General features: G+C 35.4%; 1 protein-coding gene across 2 annotated transcripts in view; it reads left to right on the plus strand.

Moving 5' to 3' along the window:
- TNKS (tankyrase) overlaps nucleotides 1-20,857 on the plus strand; it is a 191,133-nt gene that overhangs the window by 140,116 nt on the left and 30,160 nt on the right. For both annotated transcript variants that reach the window (XM_081808494.1, XM_006740557.3), the window contains 6 exons: nucleotides 689-860; nucleotides 6,384-6,463; nucleotides 10,111-10,256; nucleotides 12,054-12,219; nucleotides 13,662-13,881; nucleotides 14,162-14,271. In XM_081808494.1, coding sequence (XP_081664620.1) covers nucleotides 689-860; nucleotides 6,384-6,463; nucleotides 10,111-10,256; nucleotides 12,054-12,219; nucleotides 13,662-13,881; nucleotides 14,162-14,271 — 894 coding nt within the window. The remainder of the gene's footprint in view (nucleotides 1-688; nucleotides 861-6,383; nucleotides 6,464-10,110; nucleotides 10,257-12,053; nucleotides 12,220-13,661; nucleotides 13,882-14,161; nucleotides 14,272-20,857) is intronic.

Here is a 20,857-nt window from a genome sequence, read left to right on the forward strand (position 1 = left end):
ATTTACCCCAAAGACACAGATGTAGTGAAAAGAAGGGCCACATGCACCCCAGTGTTCATAGCAGCAATGTCCACAATAGCCAAACTGTGGAAAGAGCCGAGATGCCCTTCAACAGATGAATGGATAAAGAAGATGTGGTCCATATATACAATGGAATATTACTTAGCCATCAGAAAGGATGAATACCCAACTTTTGCATCAACGTGGATGGGACTGGAGGAGATTATGCTAAGTGAAATAAGTCACTCAGAAAGCCAGTTATCATATGGTTTCACTTATTTGTGGAACATAAGGAATAGCATGGGGGACATTAGGAGAAGGAAGGGAGAAATGAAGGGGGGGAAATTGGAGGGGGAGACAAACCATGAGAGACTGTGGACTCTGAGAAACAAACTGAGGGTTTTAGGGGGGAGGGGGGTGGGGGGATGGATTAGCCCGGTGATGGGTATTAAGGAGGGCACGTATTGCATGGAGCACCGGGGTGTTATACGCAAACAATGAATCATGGAAACTACATCAAAAACGAATGATGTACTATATGGTGGCATAACATAACATAACAACATAACATAACAACAAAACAAAGCAAAATAAAATAAATAAAATTAAAATAAAATATTTATTTGCTAGGGTGTAAAATGGAACAAGTAGATACTCAATTCTCTGTGCCCACCCGGTGATTTTTCAGATGAATGCACTGGACACCCTGGGTCAGACTGCTTTGCATAGAGCTGCCCTCGCAGGTCACCTGCAGACCTGCCGCCTCCTGCTGAGCTACGGCTCTGATCCTTCCATCATCTCTTTACAAGGCTTTACAGCGGCGCAGATGGGGAACGAAGCTGTGCAGCAGATTCTAAGCGGTGAGATAAATAAGCAGTACATTCTGTGCTTCCCGTTTCATGTCCACTGATATAAACAGACAAACTTTGCACCACTTGTTTTAAGTAGCTCTTTGGAATGCTTTCTTTGCCTGAATATTTTTCATACCTTTCCTTGCTTGCAGTTTAGCCTGAGACCCTCCCTATCAACGTTTTTGGTGGAGTGAGGTAGGTGTCATGAGAAGGAGGCATATACTCTCTCTTTTTTTTTTTTTTTTTAGTTTTAAATTGAAAACCTGACTCATGGGTGCTATGATCAAAGGTGACTTAAAGCTCATATAAACAGTGTGGAATTATGGCAGCTCTAAAATCTATCAAATAGAGAAAATAAGAAATCATTCACCTGGTAATGATCTTTAATTAATTGTTCATACATATGTGATAGTCTGACCTGCTTTTTTGTATTTCTTAACTTCATTGCATCATTAGGAGATTATCTTGTTTTTTCTAGCTTAAATATAATTATAAAATCTTGTTGAATATTAATGCCTACCTAGTACAACATTAGATATTTTATCTATTTAATTTATTGAGGGAGATTAAACAAAGAACTGATATGAAAGTTGATTAGTTTCCCAAGCCCCCCAGTTAGAGGAAATAACACAGTCTAGCTATTGAAAAATGGTGAGCTAGATACAAAATTAATTTGGTATAATTGGCTCTTGTTTCCCATCCCTTTCTTTTTGTCTGTGGGTTATATCTGCTCTAGAATGACATAACAAACTGGAAGAGTAAAATGGAGAAGGAAGGCTACAGACTAGGAATCTGAAGTCCTAGTTACTTCTGCCTATAACCCAGGATTTCTTTACTCCATCAGACACAGTGCCCGCCTTGTCATAATGAATATTTTATAATATCCCCTTTTCTTATCCAGAAATGAAATTTATAGATAATGTGACCTAACTGTACAGATACCTTCCCCAAGCCCCAAATTAAATGCCCTAACTATAATATAAAGGGAAAATGACAGTAAGTTACAGTTAAATAATTTATAATTATTGTAATAGTAATAGCCTGGATAAAACAACACTAGAAGACAAAAATAAACCCCACAAATTTCTGAAGGGCCCCCAAAAGTACAGCACCGTTAAGAATCACAACTATATTCTGAAATAGGGAACTTTCTAGGCTTGTGGAGCTCATATGTATTGTTAGAGCTGAATCAGAGTTAACCAGCCTCATAAGAGTATCTTTGCCACATTTTAAAAGCTACTAATTGAGATTTACTTTCCTCATGCTAGCTTATTCGTAGATAGTATCATTCTACTTTAGTCTTAGCTGGTGATCTTGAGACATTCGAAGTAAGCCCTGTCTAGGGCACCTTTACCATAGAAACTAAAAAGATTTAAAGGAATGAAATTTCCTATTATAGAATTGCAAGCTTGAACTATGAAAAACATGATTTCATGTAACTTCTGTTTCTACAGAGCAATAGAACATTTACTTAAAGAAAATGATCACGCTTTGACTAGGACCTCTTTCTGCCTTCTCAGTAAATTCTAATATAATTTCTAAAAGGTGTGATTTTTGTTAAAACATTCTAAATTTTTTCTTACACTTTTACCAAGAACCATTTAGTGCTGAATTTTAAGTTAGATTTTATAAGTTGTAACCATAAATCGGGCAAACAGATAGCTATCACATTAAAATTTCTAATAATATTATGCATAAATTTAGAGATAATTGACAAAAGGGAGAAGAAAGGATTGAATAAATTAAGCAGATTAGATCCATGAAGCTTTTTAAATGTCTTCTGAATCAATGCAATTAGAATATATGACTTTTGGTAAAAGATAAAATTAAATACTGAATCACAAATGTAATATTTTATTCAGTTATTTTGATAATTCTTAAAAGTTTGTTTGGAAGATAAAACATACAGGTAATTAAATGTGTAACGTAGAACATGCGAGAACTTTTTGGTTTAATTCTTAATATTCTTTATTGATCTGGAAAAATAATATAGACAGTAGAATTAGATGATAAAATCTTGCCCTTAGAAAGGTTTTGAAAATAGGAATTGTTTTTTTGTTTGGAAAAGGATATAATTTTTTAAACAAATATTCCTATGAGAAACTTATATATCTATAGTCTGTGGACCATGTACTAGCTGAACTTTTTGATTATACCTACATTTACTCAACCATTCCAGGTTATAGGTGTAATGACTCCTAAAAGAATACATCAGTCATATAGGATGTATACTAAGTTATTGGCGTTCTCGTCTGGGTAACATTTTAAAGATGCATTTATATACACCTGTTGATACCAGGTTTAAGATCCACTTTTAGGGACCTGCACTTCCAGCTCCCAAGTCAGTAGTTGCCAATAGTTTACATTAATAGAGTTTAAATTGTAAACTATTGGCAGTATTTATGTCACAATTAATGTCAGATAACAGCTTTTATAAACCAGCATTTTAAAACATCCTTTCAGAAGATTGTACTTTTTTCTCCAGACCTGCTTTCTCTATACCTGCTCTGTCCACATATGACTAGTGGCTACTATATTAGCGCAGATAAAGAATATTTCCAGCATCACGGACAGTTCTTTTAAACAGCAATTTTAGGCTAGACTTTGGCATGAAATAATTCTGACTGTATATTCCAATATGGTTATCCCATTACTTTTACCTAATCATTTATAGAAGTAAGGATTTGGGGGATTTATAATAGCTAAATGAAACACTGAAATCCCCATTTACATGTGCACATTGAAATAAACCACTACGACCTATTGCCAGTCCAGTAAACAGCCAGTCTAAGGGGATTCAAAAATAATAATAATAATAACAAATTGCCTTCCAGGCTTTGGAACTTTAGGTTTGGGGCTCCTTTTCCTTTTCCTTTTCCTTTCCTTTCCTTTATCCTTCCTTTATTTTTTTTTTAATTCTGGTGAGCCAAAATAGAATTGGAGAAAAATTAGAAGCTCATCTTTAACCTTTGACTCAAGGTGAAATCTTTAATTTCAAACTCTGCAAAAACCAGTGTGCTTATAAAAGAATTTCTAAGGTTAAAACATTCTGAATTTTTTTCTTACACTTTTTACCAATATAGTACTTTTCTTATACTTTTTACTAATATAGTACTTTGCATATCAGCTACTCTTACTTATGTTCCCCTTTATTTTTTGTTTATTTATTAATTTTTTTAAAGATTTTATTTATTTGACAGAGACAGCGAGAGAGGGAACACAAGCAGGGGGAGTGGGAGAGGGAGAAGCAGGCTTCCCGCCGAGCAGGGAGCCCGATGTGGGGCTCGATCCTAGGACCCTGGGATCATGACCTGAGCCGAAGGCAGTTGCTTAACCAATTGAGCCACCCAGGCGCCCCACTTACGTTCCCTTTTAACTTCATTTTTATATCCTTCTTTTAATTCTGCATCTCTTTGTACAAAGTTCCCGGGGTGTATATATATCCTTTCAGCTAATACTTTGTTCACATTGTTTCTAAAAATGAATCATTTCTAAGCCTGTTCAGTATTTATAATGGATGCAAAACTCTATAATTTGTATAGTAATTAATCAATATCTTTAAATAACTACTTTCTACTCTGACTAGGAGTAAGGATTTCTCCATAGTTCTCAGAAGCATTCTTAAATTTGCATAAAAATTTTTGCTTGATTGTAAAATTATACCCTTTGCAAATAGTCTGCATCAAGATCAGTGTGCCAATTTCAAATAGTTCTTCAAATTAAAACATTTAGCCATATTAATTTTATCCTTCAAATGCTAGAATCTGAAAATATCCAAAGGTCTAACTCCATATACATAAATAATTGTCATTTTGTTGAAATGATAAACTAAAAATATTACCTATAGATATCCAAAGGATGTTTCAGTGAGTTTTACCAACTGCCAGAATCACTTTCACAGAGAAGTAATATACAAACGGACTGTCTCACCCATAAATGCAGCGATGGCATGCACAGCAAGAATGGAGACAAATAAGAAAGAACAGGATAAAGGCAGCCAAAGAAAGAGAGATGATGGGCCAAACACACTGACCCCAATATAAAATAGCATGGAAGTCAATTCAGCAGATGATTTCTGAATGTTCTCTGTGAAAAGGAACATGAAGACAAGCAAGACCTGATTTCTTTCCTCCACAATTCCACAAATAATAAACTCTCTTCTAAAGAGAAATATTTATTGATGTTTCAAAAATGTACTTCATCATATGAAATACTCTCCTCTTTCCTCGCTTTAATCTTAGCATTTTATCTGCTAAGTATTATCATGACTAAATAAACACAGTTTATCTGTAATGGAAGAGTTCTCATAACCTATTCTGTAAAAGCCACTCTCCTGAATGAAGCACTTTAGACTAGAAAGAGCCGAAGTATTTCTTCTAATCTAAAACCTTTTCATAGCATCACTTGAGCTTCCCATGTAGACAGTGGACTCAAGAAAGGCATCTTTGATCATAAGATAATGTAGTCTTAAATCTGAAAGAGAATGTAAGGGAAACCAATACTCACTTTATAGGAGCAAAAGCTAAGCTATTAAGTGATTTGTCCATTGTCACCAGTACTAGTCAAAATCCAAGTCTCCTGGACTTAACTCCTTTTGTGTTACTTGAGTGTGTACATACATGTGCGTTAAAAAGGCCGCACATAATGTCTGTGAACATATTTTGAGTGATATATGTTGTTTTCTGTGAAAATTTTTTTATTTGAGCCAATGTGTAATGAATTTTTGGTTTGTTTATATTGTATTAAAACACTTCATTTGTTAGCCTCATACTTCTAGATCTAACAGCCTAATCTAATTATATTCTGTTTAGCATTTGTGTCACACCTCCCAATTGTACAGACATTTTTTTATTTTATTTTATTTTTTTTTCCATGGGACTTAACTATTTGTTTTATTTTTTTTTAATTTTATTTTATTATGTTAATCACCATACATTACAGACATTTTTAATGGCATTTCCTTGAAGCCATTCAATAAATGTGAATTAAACAAATTTCTGTATTTAGTAGGCCCTTTTGTACACTGATTATATTTTCTGAGATCACTGATTTGGGGAGTAGTCCTTCTGTTTATATTGAGGAAGTCGAGGCCAAAAAGAAGAAAGCTAAACATTAAGTCCTGAAAGTTGAGTGCCTTCCCTCGGTTTACACAACAAAATCTGTGGCAAAGCTTTGCTACCACATTTGTAAGACCAAAGTATCATGAAGATGTTTTTGATATCATGCTCCTGTGTTTCTTTATTCCCTTTTGCCAAGTGTTGGCCAGAAAATTTGAAGACTAGAATATTAGGGGTGGAGAAGGATTTGTGTGTCTTCGAATTTATTTAAATGTAGCTTAGGACGAGATAGATGGGAATGGAAACAAGAAGCTACTTTTTTCTTATCTGAAAACAGTTTAGAAAAATCCATAATTTAGATCTCAGGAATTTCTGAACCCTTAATCTCTCTTTCCAGTCACCAAATAATTTTCCCTTCTTAACTCTGTGATTCCTTAAAAACCAACAGTAGTAATCTTTCCTCTCTTTTATTCAGAAAGTACACCTATACGCACTTCTGATGTTGACTATCGACTGCTAGAGGCATCTAAAGCTGGAGACTTGGAAACTGTGAAGGTAAATCAGTGCTTTAACATCTTGGGTAGCGCTATTGAAACTTTGCTAACCAGTTCATTTTAAGCTTCTAAGTGAAACTATTCAAATCTAAACAATAAAAGGGATGAACGAAGTAGATCCATAAACAGGAGAGCTCTTTAGGAAGGATTTTCTAGTATGTGCTTTATATCCATTAAACTACTTTAGTCACTTTCCTTCTAGTTATATGAAAGCTCTTTTATTTTCACTTATATTAATGAAAGTCTTATTTGTAGCCACATTCATAAATTTCTAAGCTAGTTCAAGCCCAGGTAATATATTGTACAATAAAGTTCAAAACAACGTTTCTTCAACTCTTCTAAGAGATTCTCACAATTGCTCTAGGAAATCGTTCTTATGATCCCGCAACTATTTGGAATTAATTTATATACAGAAGATGGATTTTTTTTTTTTTAAGATTTTATTTATTTATTTGAGAGAGAGAGCATGAGTGAGGTGAGGGGCAGAGGGAGAAGCAGACTTCCTGCTGAGCGGGGAGCCTGATGTGGGGCTTGATCCTGAAACTCCAGGATTATGACCTGAGCCGAAGGCAGATGCTTAACCAACTGAGCCACCCAGGCGCCCCAGGGTTTTCTTTTCTATGTAACTCTGCTTGCCAGGAAAATTTTAACAACCTTTATTTGTGGTATAGAAACATTAAATTATAAACATTAACATTAAATGATAGTTGTAATTTTTTTCAAATATAAAATGATATTCTGATACTGAATATGCTTTTTAAGAACAGATAGTTCCTATCTGAAATCACTTATGTAGGGATGAAGATAGAAAGAGATAGGGGTTTTGTTCTTATTTGGGGGTTGGTCTTGTAGTTTGTATTTCTTTCTTGTTTTAAAAAAAAGAAAGGCTAATTGTGAAATTGGTACTGACAGTCATACCAGGTTATTTTTTACAAACTAAACTTTGTCACTTCTTATTAAGCAAACTCTATTTTTGTGATTTTCAGCAAACTAATGTAGCATTCTTGCTAATGTGTACTGGTTGAAAATACACGGGGCGCCTGGGTGGCTCAGTAGGTTAAGCGTCTGCCTTCGGCTCGGGTCACAGTCACAGAGTCCCAGGGTCAAGCCCCACATCAGGCTCCCCACTCAGTGGGAAGTCTGCTTGTCCCGCTGCTCATGGTCTCTCTCTCTCTCTCAAATAAATAAATAAAATCTTAAAAAAAAAAAAAAAGAAAATACAGTAATCACTTTCAAGCTCTGTTGCCTAGAAATTTTTTTTGTTTCAGTATGTGACCACTTCTAATATCTCTCCCATCTTACAAGAATATCTAAGTTATTTAAAGAAAAACAGTAAACTTCAATTGTAATAGCCACTGGGGAGAAATTTTAAAGTTCTCTTAGATCTAAAACTATATACTTTTTTTCTTAATTAAAATTACATACTTTTTGTCATTTGAAATATATGCTAATTAAAGAAAATGTTTAAATATAAAAGTGATCAGGACTCCTTTTCTGCATCAGGGCATGATAATCTCAGCACCAGACTTGCTACATGTGCCCATTATCATTAAATTAATAGTTTAGTATTTTCTTAATATGTAGTTTTTAATTCCATATGTTTTGTATGTACTGATAGGCAAATCTACTACAGCCTTCAGGTCTCCTAAACAATCCATTCACAATAAAGGCCAACAATATTTTTATGAATGGAATGGAAGTGGCAGAAGAAAAACAAAGCACAAATTAAGTGAGAATTAAGCGTGGTAAATTTCTTTCCCTAGAGGCTTCAGAAAGTATTAAAATGTTAGGAATTGGAAGAAAAGGCTGTTTGCTGAGTAAAGTATTTGAAATTATGAAAATCAGGTAGGAAGAATGTAAAATTGCTTTGGCATTCAAAAGGAAAGTGAAATCGAACAGAGAATGAAGAACTTCCAAATATTAGAAAGCAAATGTTTAACGCAGAATGGGCTTTTATTTTTGTAACCTGGCAGAATGAGTTGTGTTTCATTCTGTACGGCATCCCTGTTTTGCTGATATTCTCTGCGGAAAAAAAAAAAGTTACTTTAGAATGTAACAGCCTGAAGAAAACCCAGCAGCAGCTTCAATCATGTAAGACACCAGTAGAAGATGTTTACTACCAATTTTTTGTGCTCTTTAGTTTTATGTATTAATTTATTCACTTCTATTTCATTTTGTTTTTGATTCTATAATTTATGTGTTAAGGTAGCCACAGACTCACTTGTCGTGAAAGGGTAAGATATTTGACTTGGCCGGATGACAGTGGCTCTTGAGATTTTAGAGTCTGGGGCTTTTCCACATAGAGCTGGTGAGATTGTAGGCTCTCCCTTACGGCCCAGATCTTCTTCCGTCACATACACATCGTACACATTGTACCACCTGCAAAGTCCTGCTTTTACCCTACCGATGGGAAGGCCCCTACTCAATAAGTCAGTAGAAACAGATGCCTTCTAGGCTCTTAGTTTTTACATAATAATAGCTCATTACAGTGGCAAGAGTGAGAGCAAGATTGTCAAATGCCTGGAAAGTCCTGCCATCATACCTTGTAGGCTAGAAAATGTCACTGTTTTCTTGGGGTTTTTTTTGACTGTTCTTCTTTCCATTACCTTTCTTTGCATCACTTCTCTGAATGAGGGTAATTAGGAAAGTAAGCAAGCATGTAGCAGAACGATCAAGAGATTATAATCGGGAAAACCAGGTTTGAGCCTTTATTGTACCCTTTAACTTACCAACTCTGTGAAAAAGGACAGGTTGCTTAGCCCTCTCTGAGCCTTGGTTTATTTATCTGTCAGATGGAGATAATGATCAACTTCACAGATAGAAAATAATTCTCTCGCTGAAGGAATATGAGATTCTTTATAAATTGTGAATTACTATTCACGTATTGTTATTAAAATTCATCTGTCACCGCCAGTGGTGCAGCCTGCCGGTCCTTCCTTTGCTTCCTGCTGCTCTATAAGCAGACAGAATCGAGCTTGTGCTGAAACGCTCACACTCACAAGGAGATGAAAGACGAAAAACGAGAGCATGATTGGAATCAGTTTGGCTCGGAGAGTTAGACAAACATCTCCCGAAGATCAGGGGAAGCATCAGGCTTTGCTGTAGCGGGTCAGAAGGCCAAGTGGATGGCCCAGGCAGAATTAATTTAATTTTTCTGGCAGCTTTTTGCTTGCCACGTCAGCCGAGACGAGAGCTCTGGGTAGTTCTGCAGTCAGCCAGGGTTGGTCCTACTTGAGTAAAGCATGGCAGACAGCATGATAGTACAGGCAGGACATGCTGGGGCAAACGGTCTCAGGGAAGAAAGCCTTATGAGGATGAAAGATGAAGGCATCATTTGCCTTGGAGATTCTTGCTTTATTATGGGTTTTTCTTTTTGATTAGGATTTTGGCCAGGAAATATTAAAAAAAAAAAGATTAAATTGCTCTGTAAACAGTAAAAATATTTGTAGACTCAGTGAAACCAAGCAGAGTGCTGATTTTTAAACATCACTGGCATGATCCAATCTTTGGAAATAAATATTCATTAGGAAATTACAGCTTATCCAAGATGCCTGCAGTAGTTTGGAGCAAAACCTATGAATAAATATTAATGTTCTTTTTGTGTTTGTGTGTGTGTGTGTGTGTGTGTGTGTGTGTATGTCATTAAAGCAACTTTGCAGCCCTCAAAATGTGAATTGCAGAGATTTGGAGGGCCGGCATTCTACACCCTTACACTTTGCAGCAGGCTACAATCGTGTGTCTGTTGTGGAGTACCTTCTACACCATGGTGCCGATGTCCACGCCAAAGACAAAGGGTATGTGTTAGAATTGAGCTATTTGGGACTTACAAATATTTTTTTAATATTTTTTGAAGTCTTAGATTTTTTTTCACTATTAAAAAAGTAATACATGTTTTTTTAAATTTAAAGCATCTAATAGAAATGTACAGTACAGGAAATGAAAATCCCTATCACCTCACCTTCTAGAGATTACATAAACACTTTGTGATAATGCTCCAGATTTTTTAAAAGTATAAATCAGTGCCTGTCCTCCTATGGTGGCCATGCTTGTTTTTAACATAAATGACGACGCCATTCCACGCAGTCTCCTTGGCAATTTGCTTTTTCACCCAGGAGTGTATCTTGATGTCTTTCCATATCCATACTTAATTGTTCATCTCATCTTTTTAATGCCCATAACAGTATTTTATTGCATTGTATGAATGTGTTTAAAATATAGTTTGTAATTTATTGTTCGTCCTTTTTTCTTTTTTGCTATTAAAAATGTATAATCTCTTCCCAAAAGAAGCTATCCATCCCAAAGTCATTGGTATTAATAGACATATAACTTTATTTTTACTAAGTCAGATATTCTGTATTTTTATATTAGTTTACTAAATTATTTTAATTTATCTAGACAGTTTACAGCAGTCACGGCAGCTATTTAGAAATGCGAGAAGGAAGTTTTAACTGAGATGAGCTTCCATATTCTGAGTTAATTTCATATCATCTCAAAATAGAAATAAGCAAGCACTTTTCTGTGCAATTACATATCAGAGTACTGTAGAATTAAACCATACAATTTAGACTTCAGTTAACCATTATGGGTTTATTTATCTTTTAAAAGGGGCACATCAGACTTGAATATTCAGCAATAATATCACCAGCTCTTTCCAAGTATTATAGTGCCCTGGAGAGCAACCAGCATTTGTTTCCATTGCCCATTTTAGTTAGCACTTAGCATTTTTGGTCTCAAAACATTAAAAAAAAAAAAAAAACTCTAAATAAGAAGGCATTTGATACCTTGTTTTTGTCATGTTTTAAGTGCAACTTAGCTTATCCTTTTGATTCACCCTTTTTTATAGGAAGCCCTTTCTATCCTTTTTGAATGCCACCTGCCTTCCAACCGGAGCTTAGAGTTATCTCAGAATAGTTTGCTTGTAAGTTGAGGCAGCTAGATTTTTCTCATCTGGCTGGAGTTTATGGTTGGTGTCACTATTTTCCTTACTGAATACTGAAGTTTCCGTATCACTTGCATTTTGAGTTTTCATTGTATGACACCTAAATATTTAAATCTATGCATAGAAACCACTACTGAATTAGGAATTAAAAAATAAAAACCAAAGACAAAAGGTAGAACTTGCCTAAATAAATTAGTTAAATTGCATTGTATATTGTATAAGCATACAATTTTCATTAGGAAAACCCAAACAGAAGGAAATCTGAGTTGATAAAACCAAATTATTGATTAGATTATTATTCCTGAAATCACTTTGTAGTGTTGCTCTTTATATTGATGAAACCTGAATTAAAAGTGTTGTGATGGAACTTTTCTATGGGTCTATCTGTATGTGTTTTAAGCATAGGATTGCTATGACATTTCTATCCATCACCAAGAAACTAGGGAAAATCCTTATATTGAAAGGGATGTTTTTGAAATTGTTAATCCTTATTTGGAAATGGATGACTGTATCTTCAAGACCAGAGGAGAATTCTTTCTTTTGAAGTGAGTGTTCAGTATAGTCACTGCCATAGAAGAATTATTTTTATTATAAGTATCATTTTAACACAAAGATCTGTTATATGTCTTTAAAATAATTTTCTTTTGTTTAGTGGCTTGGTGCCCCTACATAATGCTTGTTCATATGGACACTATGAGGTAGCTGAGCTTTTAGTAAGGCATGGGGCTTCTGTCAATGTGGCGGACTTATGGAAATTTACCCCTCTGCATGAAGCAGCAGCTAAAGGAAAATATGAAATCTGCAAGCTCCTTTTAAAAGTATGTAATTTTAAAAATTATAAAATATAAAGTAACTATATTTTTTGGTTAGCATGTAAAATTACATCACAGTAAATTACTAAGTACAATAAGTGCTCTAGAGACTGCTTCCATTTTCTATTTTAGGGGGATATTTAAGTGTGATATCATGATACTTACATAGTTGTGAGTAGTGTCTCAAGTGTCTTTCTGAACTGATTTGATTAAGTTGAGTTCATCACAGTTCATCAAGGTAGGTTTTGGAAAGAGTTGCGTTAGTTTGCACTGCTTATCCAATACTTACGGTATTAAAGTCAGAAAACATTGTATTAGGGGAAACAAGATTTTTAATCAACACTGATTTTTTTTCTTAGTAGCTATTATTAACAAACTCATCGCTCATTATTAAACATACATATCTTATAAGAACTTAAATATTAGATTGGTATTAAAATATAAAATAATCTTTAGACAAAGTTATTCATATAAATTTGGGGGATATAAATGAAATAGCAGAAACTAGTAGTTCTATGAAGCTAACTTAATTTTGTGGGGGTTTTTTAAATTAAAGAATGTGAAAGATAATCAGACATGTAGTTTTTTATCTCTCTTTTTTTTAACCAGCGAAAAACTTACGCTGGTTAAACATAAATAGAATTCTTGTCCTACCACTTTTATGGTATCAGATATGTTTTTATGGGTCTTGAGAATGATAATGTATTTGATACTTATTTTTATTTTCACTGGGTGGTAAGAAACAATTTCCCGGACACTGTGAATTCACTGTCTAGTTTGGTTTATTCCAGATTTCTCCAGTGGGCCAACAGCAGTCTGTCAGGCCCATAATAAACATCCTTGACTTTAATTTATTTCATTTCATAGGTATAGATGATTTGACTTTTAAAATGAAATTAATTGCAAGTACATGTATACCTAATTTCATATTAGGTGTTAAGACTTAAAATGAAAATAGTAAAAAATTAGTAAACTGTTGTATTGATTGCATTTAGAATTAAGTACTTTTCCCACCGGTGTGTCTTCCTCCCTTCTTCCTTCTCATGATATACACTGAATATTTTTATGTAATTAAAATCTGGCCAAAAAGTAACATCCAGGCCATTCTTAAAAGGAAAAGAGGTTTCCAAAGACACCTTGGTATCTGAGAAAGTATATGACATGGAAAGTAAAAGGTGCTCAGCACCTTCCGCACTATCACTATTAATCCTGAGGCTTGGACCTTTGGTTGAGAAGTAGTTACAAAACTGATCCACTATATTACTAAGTAGAGAATTTACAAAGTAAAGCAGGATATGGCCTTTTCTTTTCAAAATGCATACAACATAGATATCTTTCCTTGGGTGAATGAAGATGAAGTTAAAAATAAACCTTAAGAAAGATACTATAGAAAATACAAACCCCATTTGGTTTTATTTGTTTGTTTTGTTTTGTTGTTATTGTTTTAGCATGGAGCAGATCCAACCAAAAAGAACAGAGATGGAAATACACCATTAGATTTGGTAAAAGAGGGAGACACAGACATCCAGGACTTGCTGAGGGGAGATGCTGCCTTGTTGGATGCTGCCAAGAAAGGTTGCCTGGCAAGAGTGCAGAAGCTGTGTACTCCAGAGAATATCAACTGCAGAGACACCCAGGGCAGAAACTCAACCCCTCTGCACCTGGCAGGTAAGTATCACCAGCACCTCCAAGTTTCATTGTCCTTTCTTGGATACATAATACAATTTACTAGAAGATGAAAGAAATGCTGAGCAGAAATAGTAAAATGCTTGTGATTGACATAATTTTATATAATTTCTTATTGTAAAGGCTCTTAGTTATCTGAGTATTAGCTTTCAAAGCAAAAAGTATTAAAATCCTAACATTTTTCTGGTCATTCTTTATATACGTAGATATGAATATAGATTTTTTTTTTAATCGGACATGTTTGCCTTTTCCCCTCTAATAGCAGGCTACAATAACCTGGAAGTAGCTGAATATCTTCTAGAGCATGGAGCAGATGTTAATGCCCAAGACAAAGGTGGTTTAATTCCTCTTCATAATGCAGCATCCTATGGGGTGAGCATGCTAAAGTTCAAGTCTAGAAAACTTCACTGACATGTACTTATTTTATCAGATGCATACTGTGCATGAAGTAAGTAGATATCTGACCAACAGCATAATTTAGCACAATTTGAATGTTACTATTCAGAGTTCATCACAGTTCATCCCAGTTATGCTTAACTACCCTTTGGTCAAGGGCCATGCTCTTTATAGCCTTCTGTTCTCCTCACATTGTCTAGCACAGTAATAGGTATGTAACGGCTGCTCATTTAATATTTATTGAAACAGATAATAGGCTTAACTCTACCCCAAGTAGATTTTAGAAACTGTAAATTCCGGGAGGCTTTTTATTTGTGGGCATGGAAATTATGCTTGCTTTTGTTTATCATCAGCATCTTAAAAATATCCAGTGGTTGAGCCATTGGTATATATGGTTTCATAGAGTTTGATTGACTGGCTAAAGCCCTGCAGTGAAGTCCCGAGCCGTTCTCAAAGCACTCTAAGTGTAATCATCAGCTGCAGGAGGGAGAGGGGGTTACTGCAGTGCCTTGACGACATTTGTTGAAACTGACCGCATGAAGTCACCAAGGCCCACTCAGACCTAAGTCACGCAGGAATAATCCCACAGGATGAATGTTCATGTGCTTGTCTTTCATTCACTTATTCCCTGTTTGACTATAAAAACCCACAGATGCAGGATTGAGACCAGGGGTCTCACAGTGGGAATCACTCGGTGAGGACAGTTTCTGGATTTGCAAAAGCCTAACAAACTATAAGTAAAAACTAATCATTGTCATTTCATATTCTCTTCCTCTCTTTTCCCTTGCCCTCGATAAGGAATGTCCTCATCTTCTTATAACCCCTCTGCAGAAACCAGTGTTTCAGAGAGATGACAGTCTGAGTGGGAATACTTTTAAGGAAGGCAAACAGTCCAGTTTGAGTTGGACAAACAGGAAATTTCCCAATGTAATAAATTAATTAAAAGTTACCAGATTTAATATATATATTATTAGCACTGAAGTCCTCTTGAAACTGCAGTAATCGTTCCCAAGATGATTATCTTTTATTAAATTTAGAATTTTCTTCTAACCTTTCTTCATGTAAGATGCCCAGCTTCACTGTGCAGCGTATATTTCTACTGAGGACGAGGCAAGCTAAATATTTACTGCTAACATACTACATATACAGTTACGTATAATTTTTTTTACCTCTGTGCTATAACTATAAATATGTATCATTTGGAGATTTTTTTTTTTTTTTTTAAAGATTTTATTTATTTGACAGAGAGAGAGACAAGGAGAGAGGGAACACAAGCAGGGGGAGTAGGAGAGGGAGAAGCAGGCTTCCCGCCGAGCAGGGAGCCCGATGTGGGGCTCGATCCCAGGACCCTGGGATCATGACCTGAGCCGAAGGCAGACGCTTAACGACTGAGCCACCCAGGTGCCCCTCATTTGGAGATTAATGTTGACTTCTTAGCATGATCCTTCTCTCCATATTATATTCCTCTAATCCCTCTGCAGCCGCTTCAGTTCAGAGTTTATAAAGCTGATGGGATCAGTAGAACTTAAAGCAGAGTCTTTTAACTTTATATAAATCTACGAAGGAGTAAGGATAGATGTGGGCAATAGAATTAGTTCTTGACCTGACCTAGTAAAACTTACACTACCAGTTGTGTAGACTATGTGGATCTGTGTGTTTTTTGATACATTTTACACATTGTGGATGTAGATAAGTTCTCTCCCATCAGTCTTTTAACTGTCACAGTCTTCACAGCTGTCACAGAGAGCAGAGAAAGTAAAACTTAATTCAAAAGTAAAGTATTTTACCTTTTAATTCTCATTCTTCTGATAGGAAAGGCGTTGAGATGTTACTTATACGTGTGTGTCCTTTGGTGACTCGTGTGAGAGAAATAAATGTATAGTGGTCTCTCTTGTGGCTAAATAGTAATGTAGCGTGCAGGTCAACCTTATCTCATGTTCCCTTGAAGCTACCTTGCCCTTAGCTAAAGGGAGGTGCGGTGCAATCAAGGTCCAGACCAGAGGCCCACTGTTCCATGTCATACTTATTTCACCATCATCTTCTAACTACATGTGAGAAAAATAATGGACATTTTTTGTTTCATCTCTCTTTTTATGTTATCCTGTGTGTTATCACATCCCTACTGCTAAGCTCTTTGTAAATGAAGGTGCTTTATCGAAGTAAAAATGAACAGAAAATTCTCCAGGCTGTGTAGAGAGCATGTGATAGAGGTTTTGATCAACCTGGTTCATCCCATCCTTCCACTAAAGAATGTTAACAGGCTAGATAATGTGTTTATAGTAGGTATTTTTCCTCATTGTGTAGGTGGATTTTTTTGAGTCACTAAAAGTCCTTCTGGTATTAAACTTTATAAATTCAAAAATCAAGTATCTATGAGTTAATGACTATTCACTCAGTAGTCGTAAGTGTTATTCACTAAAACCTTTACTTTTGTGGTTTCTTGACCTTTTTTTGTTGCCATGGTTTTGCTACATACAACACTTATCTCTCCCCTTGGCCCCCCCCTTTTAACATCCCTATGACACAGTGATTCCCAGTTGGCAGTAGGTAAGATCATCCTCCCCATTGAGAATCTCTGCTCTAAAACATAATTTTATCTAACGCAGTTTGTATACCATAAAATCTATTGTCAGTAATCATGTCAAATCAGTATTTATCTCAGTCTCAATTAGTAGATTTAAAACAAGGACCAGTGTTAACCACAATATAAAAATTTTTAAAGCAGGGCGCCTGGGTGGCTCAGTCGGTTAAGCGTCTGCCTTCAGCTCAGATCGTAATCCCAGGGTCCTGGGATCAAGTCCCTCCTGTTTCTCCCTCTGCCTCTCTCTCTCGCTCTCTCTGTCTCTCATGAGTAAATAAACAAAATCTTTAAAAAAAAATTTTTTTAAGCTACTTTGTCTTCTTTTAACTTAAAGGGTAGATATAATTATATTTTTATTATCTCTAGATACATAAGTCTGTTATCTTTCAAAATTCCCTTTTTATTCATGTTATAATAAGCCTTGGCTGGGTATTTTAATGAAGTTGTAGGGCTCTGGTCCACATTTCTCTGTTAAGGTTGCGAAACACTAGTTAAATTGTGTTCATCCCAATGATGCTTGAACTGGCCTGGCTGCATGGTATATATGATTGCACTGTCCTGAAATAACAGTTTTGGAGGAGATTTTTGTGGTACTTCCTATGAAATAGAAGCTTCTAAGTTAAAAATAAAGCCGTATGCAGAGTAGTTTGAGGTATAGTGTTATGCAGTAATCCCTACTTACATGGCTTCTCCCTGATATTATACACTGCCATTTTCAATTTTTCAGGAAATGACTCTTGAGTTTTAGTCCAGCAAGACCCTTCAGGCAGCTCTGTGTAATGGAAACACCTGAAGTTGGGATGTGAACATCTGGGATCTCATCTTTAGGCTTTTACTCGATAACCCGGTAGTCTTCAAGAAGTGCCTTAGTCCTTCTGATCTGCAGTTTTCTCATTAGCAGAACTCAGATGCTGAAACCTTCTTTGTGATAATTAGGTTGTTGTGATAATTAGGTGAGATCATGCATGTGGAAAGTGCATTCTCTAGCCTATGGCACTCTAAACCCAGTGTAGTAACTGTGTATAAGGTAACTTGCTCCCCACAGCCATCCTACTGGTCAGAATAAGGGCTGGCTGTCACCCTTATATAGCACAGACCTACGAGTAATCTGTGTGCTCGACCATCTCAGTATCAGTATGAAATAGAGATGAACTGGCTTCAGTAGTAGGTAATGACTTGTAGCCCGAGGATATCGTGTGAGGGATCTGTGAAACTACATAAAGCTACTTAAGCTGTTATTTATTGGTAATGATTCTTTGACTTGTATTTTACCTTTTTTCCTCTAGAGAGCTCATTCTGCTGTGTATCTTTGAGCGTTTTTATACAGAAAGACCTTGCGACCTCAGTTTTTCTAACTAGAGAAACAAACACACAGTTTAAGAAGTTTAAATAAAAGTTACAGATTTCAGGAGAGTGTTTTGTATTACAGTGTCTTACATTTTTAATATACATTTACACAAGACAGTTAATTTTTCTGTTATTCAATAAATGTAAGACATTGGTATTTATTTAGCACAAAGCCTGTAATTTTCTTTTATCTCATAAATCAACTTGCTAATTTTTTCATTTTTCAGTGCTTTCTCTAAAATGTATAATATTGGAATTTCATTACATCATTGTCCGATTAAATGGCTCTCCCTGGAGCCCAAGCATGTTTCTCTTCTCCTTACTGTCCAGCTTTCTAGAATTAAATTAGGGCCCTCATAGTCTTTTTATGTAGTATTTGTCATTTAAAGTGTTCTGTGTTTCAGCTGGATTCTAAAACCATGTTAAATTGACTCTTTCTCTTGGAAACATTCCAGCGGAGTTCAGTTCCCAGACCTTCCAGTTCAGTACTTTGTTCTTATAAATGGTATAGAACTGAGCTGTAGCTTATTTATTGCATTTGTCAGCCTTAACTTTCAGTTACTATTTTCGCCTCAGTGGTGTAGCTATTTAAAAGACTTAAGAAGTGTGTTTTTAGTCTACTACTTTGGTAGTAATATACTCATTCCTGTTTATTGCTCTTTCATATGTTTGTCAGCAGATTTAACAAGCATGTAATTGGTTGCTCCAAGCATAAACTATAAATTCAGTATAAAGAAAGTTGAATAATAAACAACTTACATACAATTCATTTTACACACATGTAATTTTCCTTGGACTATCTAATTTTGGAAGCCTATGCAAATTAGTCTACCAAATTATATTATTCAACCAGTACACATGGGAGTAGAGTAAAATTAATCATCAGAATCATTGTGTGAATGCCCTATAACCTTACTGGGGAGAAGCTTGAAGTTATTCCATGCTTTTGGGTTAACTGAACAAAAAGAACTACACTTTTCAATATATATTCTTTGAATAAGGGAGATAAACTTGGGGGTTTTATTTTGTTTTAAGTAATTTGGGGAATACCACAGTTGGTACCTATTTTTATCTTTCGTGTTAGAGTCAGTTTTATTATGATGTATCATTCATAATCCCAAAAAGATCACAAAACATAGCTTGTTCTCAAAAGCCCAGGTGTAATTATGCTCCTTGGCTTCATTTTTTTCTTACATTGTCAAAGCCAATGTGGGAGCTTCCTTAGAAGTTACTTGATTTATATTTTCCTCATAAATTTTCTTCTCTTTATTTTCTGAAATTATTTTCCTGAAATTAGTAAGTATTATATTTTGAAAACTTGAATATTACCTCAGAAAAAGTGTCTATTCTTTTCAAGGTGAGTGTCTTCGAGAGAGCAAAGACTGTCTTACAGAAAATATGTAAATCTCACGTTGGCCTATTTCTGTTTCTGCCTTCCCCGTCTCTTCCCATTCTCGTGAAAGTCAGCTAACTCAGACATGTTGCGTGGAGCAACAGCATGAGATAGAAATCTAGTCTCAACAGATACTGTGCTTCTGAGTTAATTATCAAAGGTGATCAAGTTATGCCAAGAAATGTATCCATAAAGAACACAAATGTGTCAACTGCACAAAATTATAGAATATTAGAGTTGAAATGAATTTCAAAAACACTTTAATGGTAACCAAAGTAGCATCCCTAAATGTGCTTATGAGAATAAAGTTATTTTTATTATTCTCAAAAGCCCAACCATTGAATTAATACTACTGTTGCCTAATTGATTGTCTTAGGCTTATTTTATAAGGACTTTTGGGAAGAAACTGAAACTTTTTGCTATATAGAACTTATTATTTGAGAGAACCTGCTCTCCTTGAAACTTTCTGCTACGTTGTCTTGTGTGGTCCTGGCTCTTCACAGTTCTTCAGTTCCTATCACCCCTTTTGTCTCCTCTGAGGACTCTTCTTCAGTCTCCTTTCCCCAAATACTGTTTTCTCAAAGCTTTATCCCCCTGAAAATTATCTTTTGGTATTCCTTTTCTTAGTGACTTCATCAACTAGCTACAACTGTCAACTCAATATTCTGTTTTGCAGTCCCCCGAGAGTCCCTACCCAAAGGACCAGGCACTTAGTAGGTATTCACCAATGTCTGGTGGTTGGGTGAGTAGGTAAGAGAGCAGAAGTGAGTAAATAAATGGTGCCCTTATCTGTGCTCCAACCTTCTATGTCAAACCATTTACAGAACAGCATTACTTTGATATTTTACCTCAAAAACTATTTACCGAAAGTGAAACTTTCTTTCTTACAGTTTCATTCCCACTTAAACTTTTGCTACTCAGTTTCTGTTAAGGGTTCCCCTTTGGCTTTTAATCTTCTAGACAAATTTTGAAAAAAGAAATGTAGTCATCTCTGGCTTTTCTGCCTCTCTCTGCAGTTAATCTGTCTTTCTAAAACCCATTTTTTTCTTTACAGTTTCTTGATTTTAGCTCTTCTTTTCTGTTCTTCTCTAACCATCACAGTTCAGCATCTCATCACATCACGCCCAGCTTATTAGTTAACATATCTGCTGCTAACATTTCCTCTACCCTCAAGTCATTTTGGACATGACAGACCAAGTTTTGTAAAATGTTGTTTTGTTATGTTACATTACTTACCCAAG

The sequence above is a fragment of the Leptonychotes weddellii genome, chromosome 2, assembly GCF_054177405.1.
Source record: "Leptonychotes weddellii isolate Sample4059 chromosome 2, ASM5417740v2, whole genome shotgun sequence".
NCBI lineage: Eukaryota > Metazoa > Chordata > Mammalia > Carnivora > Phocidae > Leptonychotes > Leptonychotes weddellii.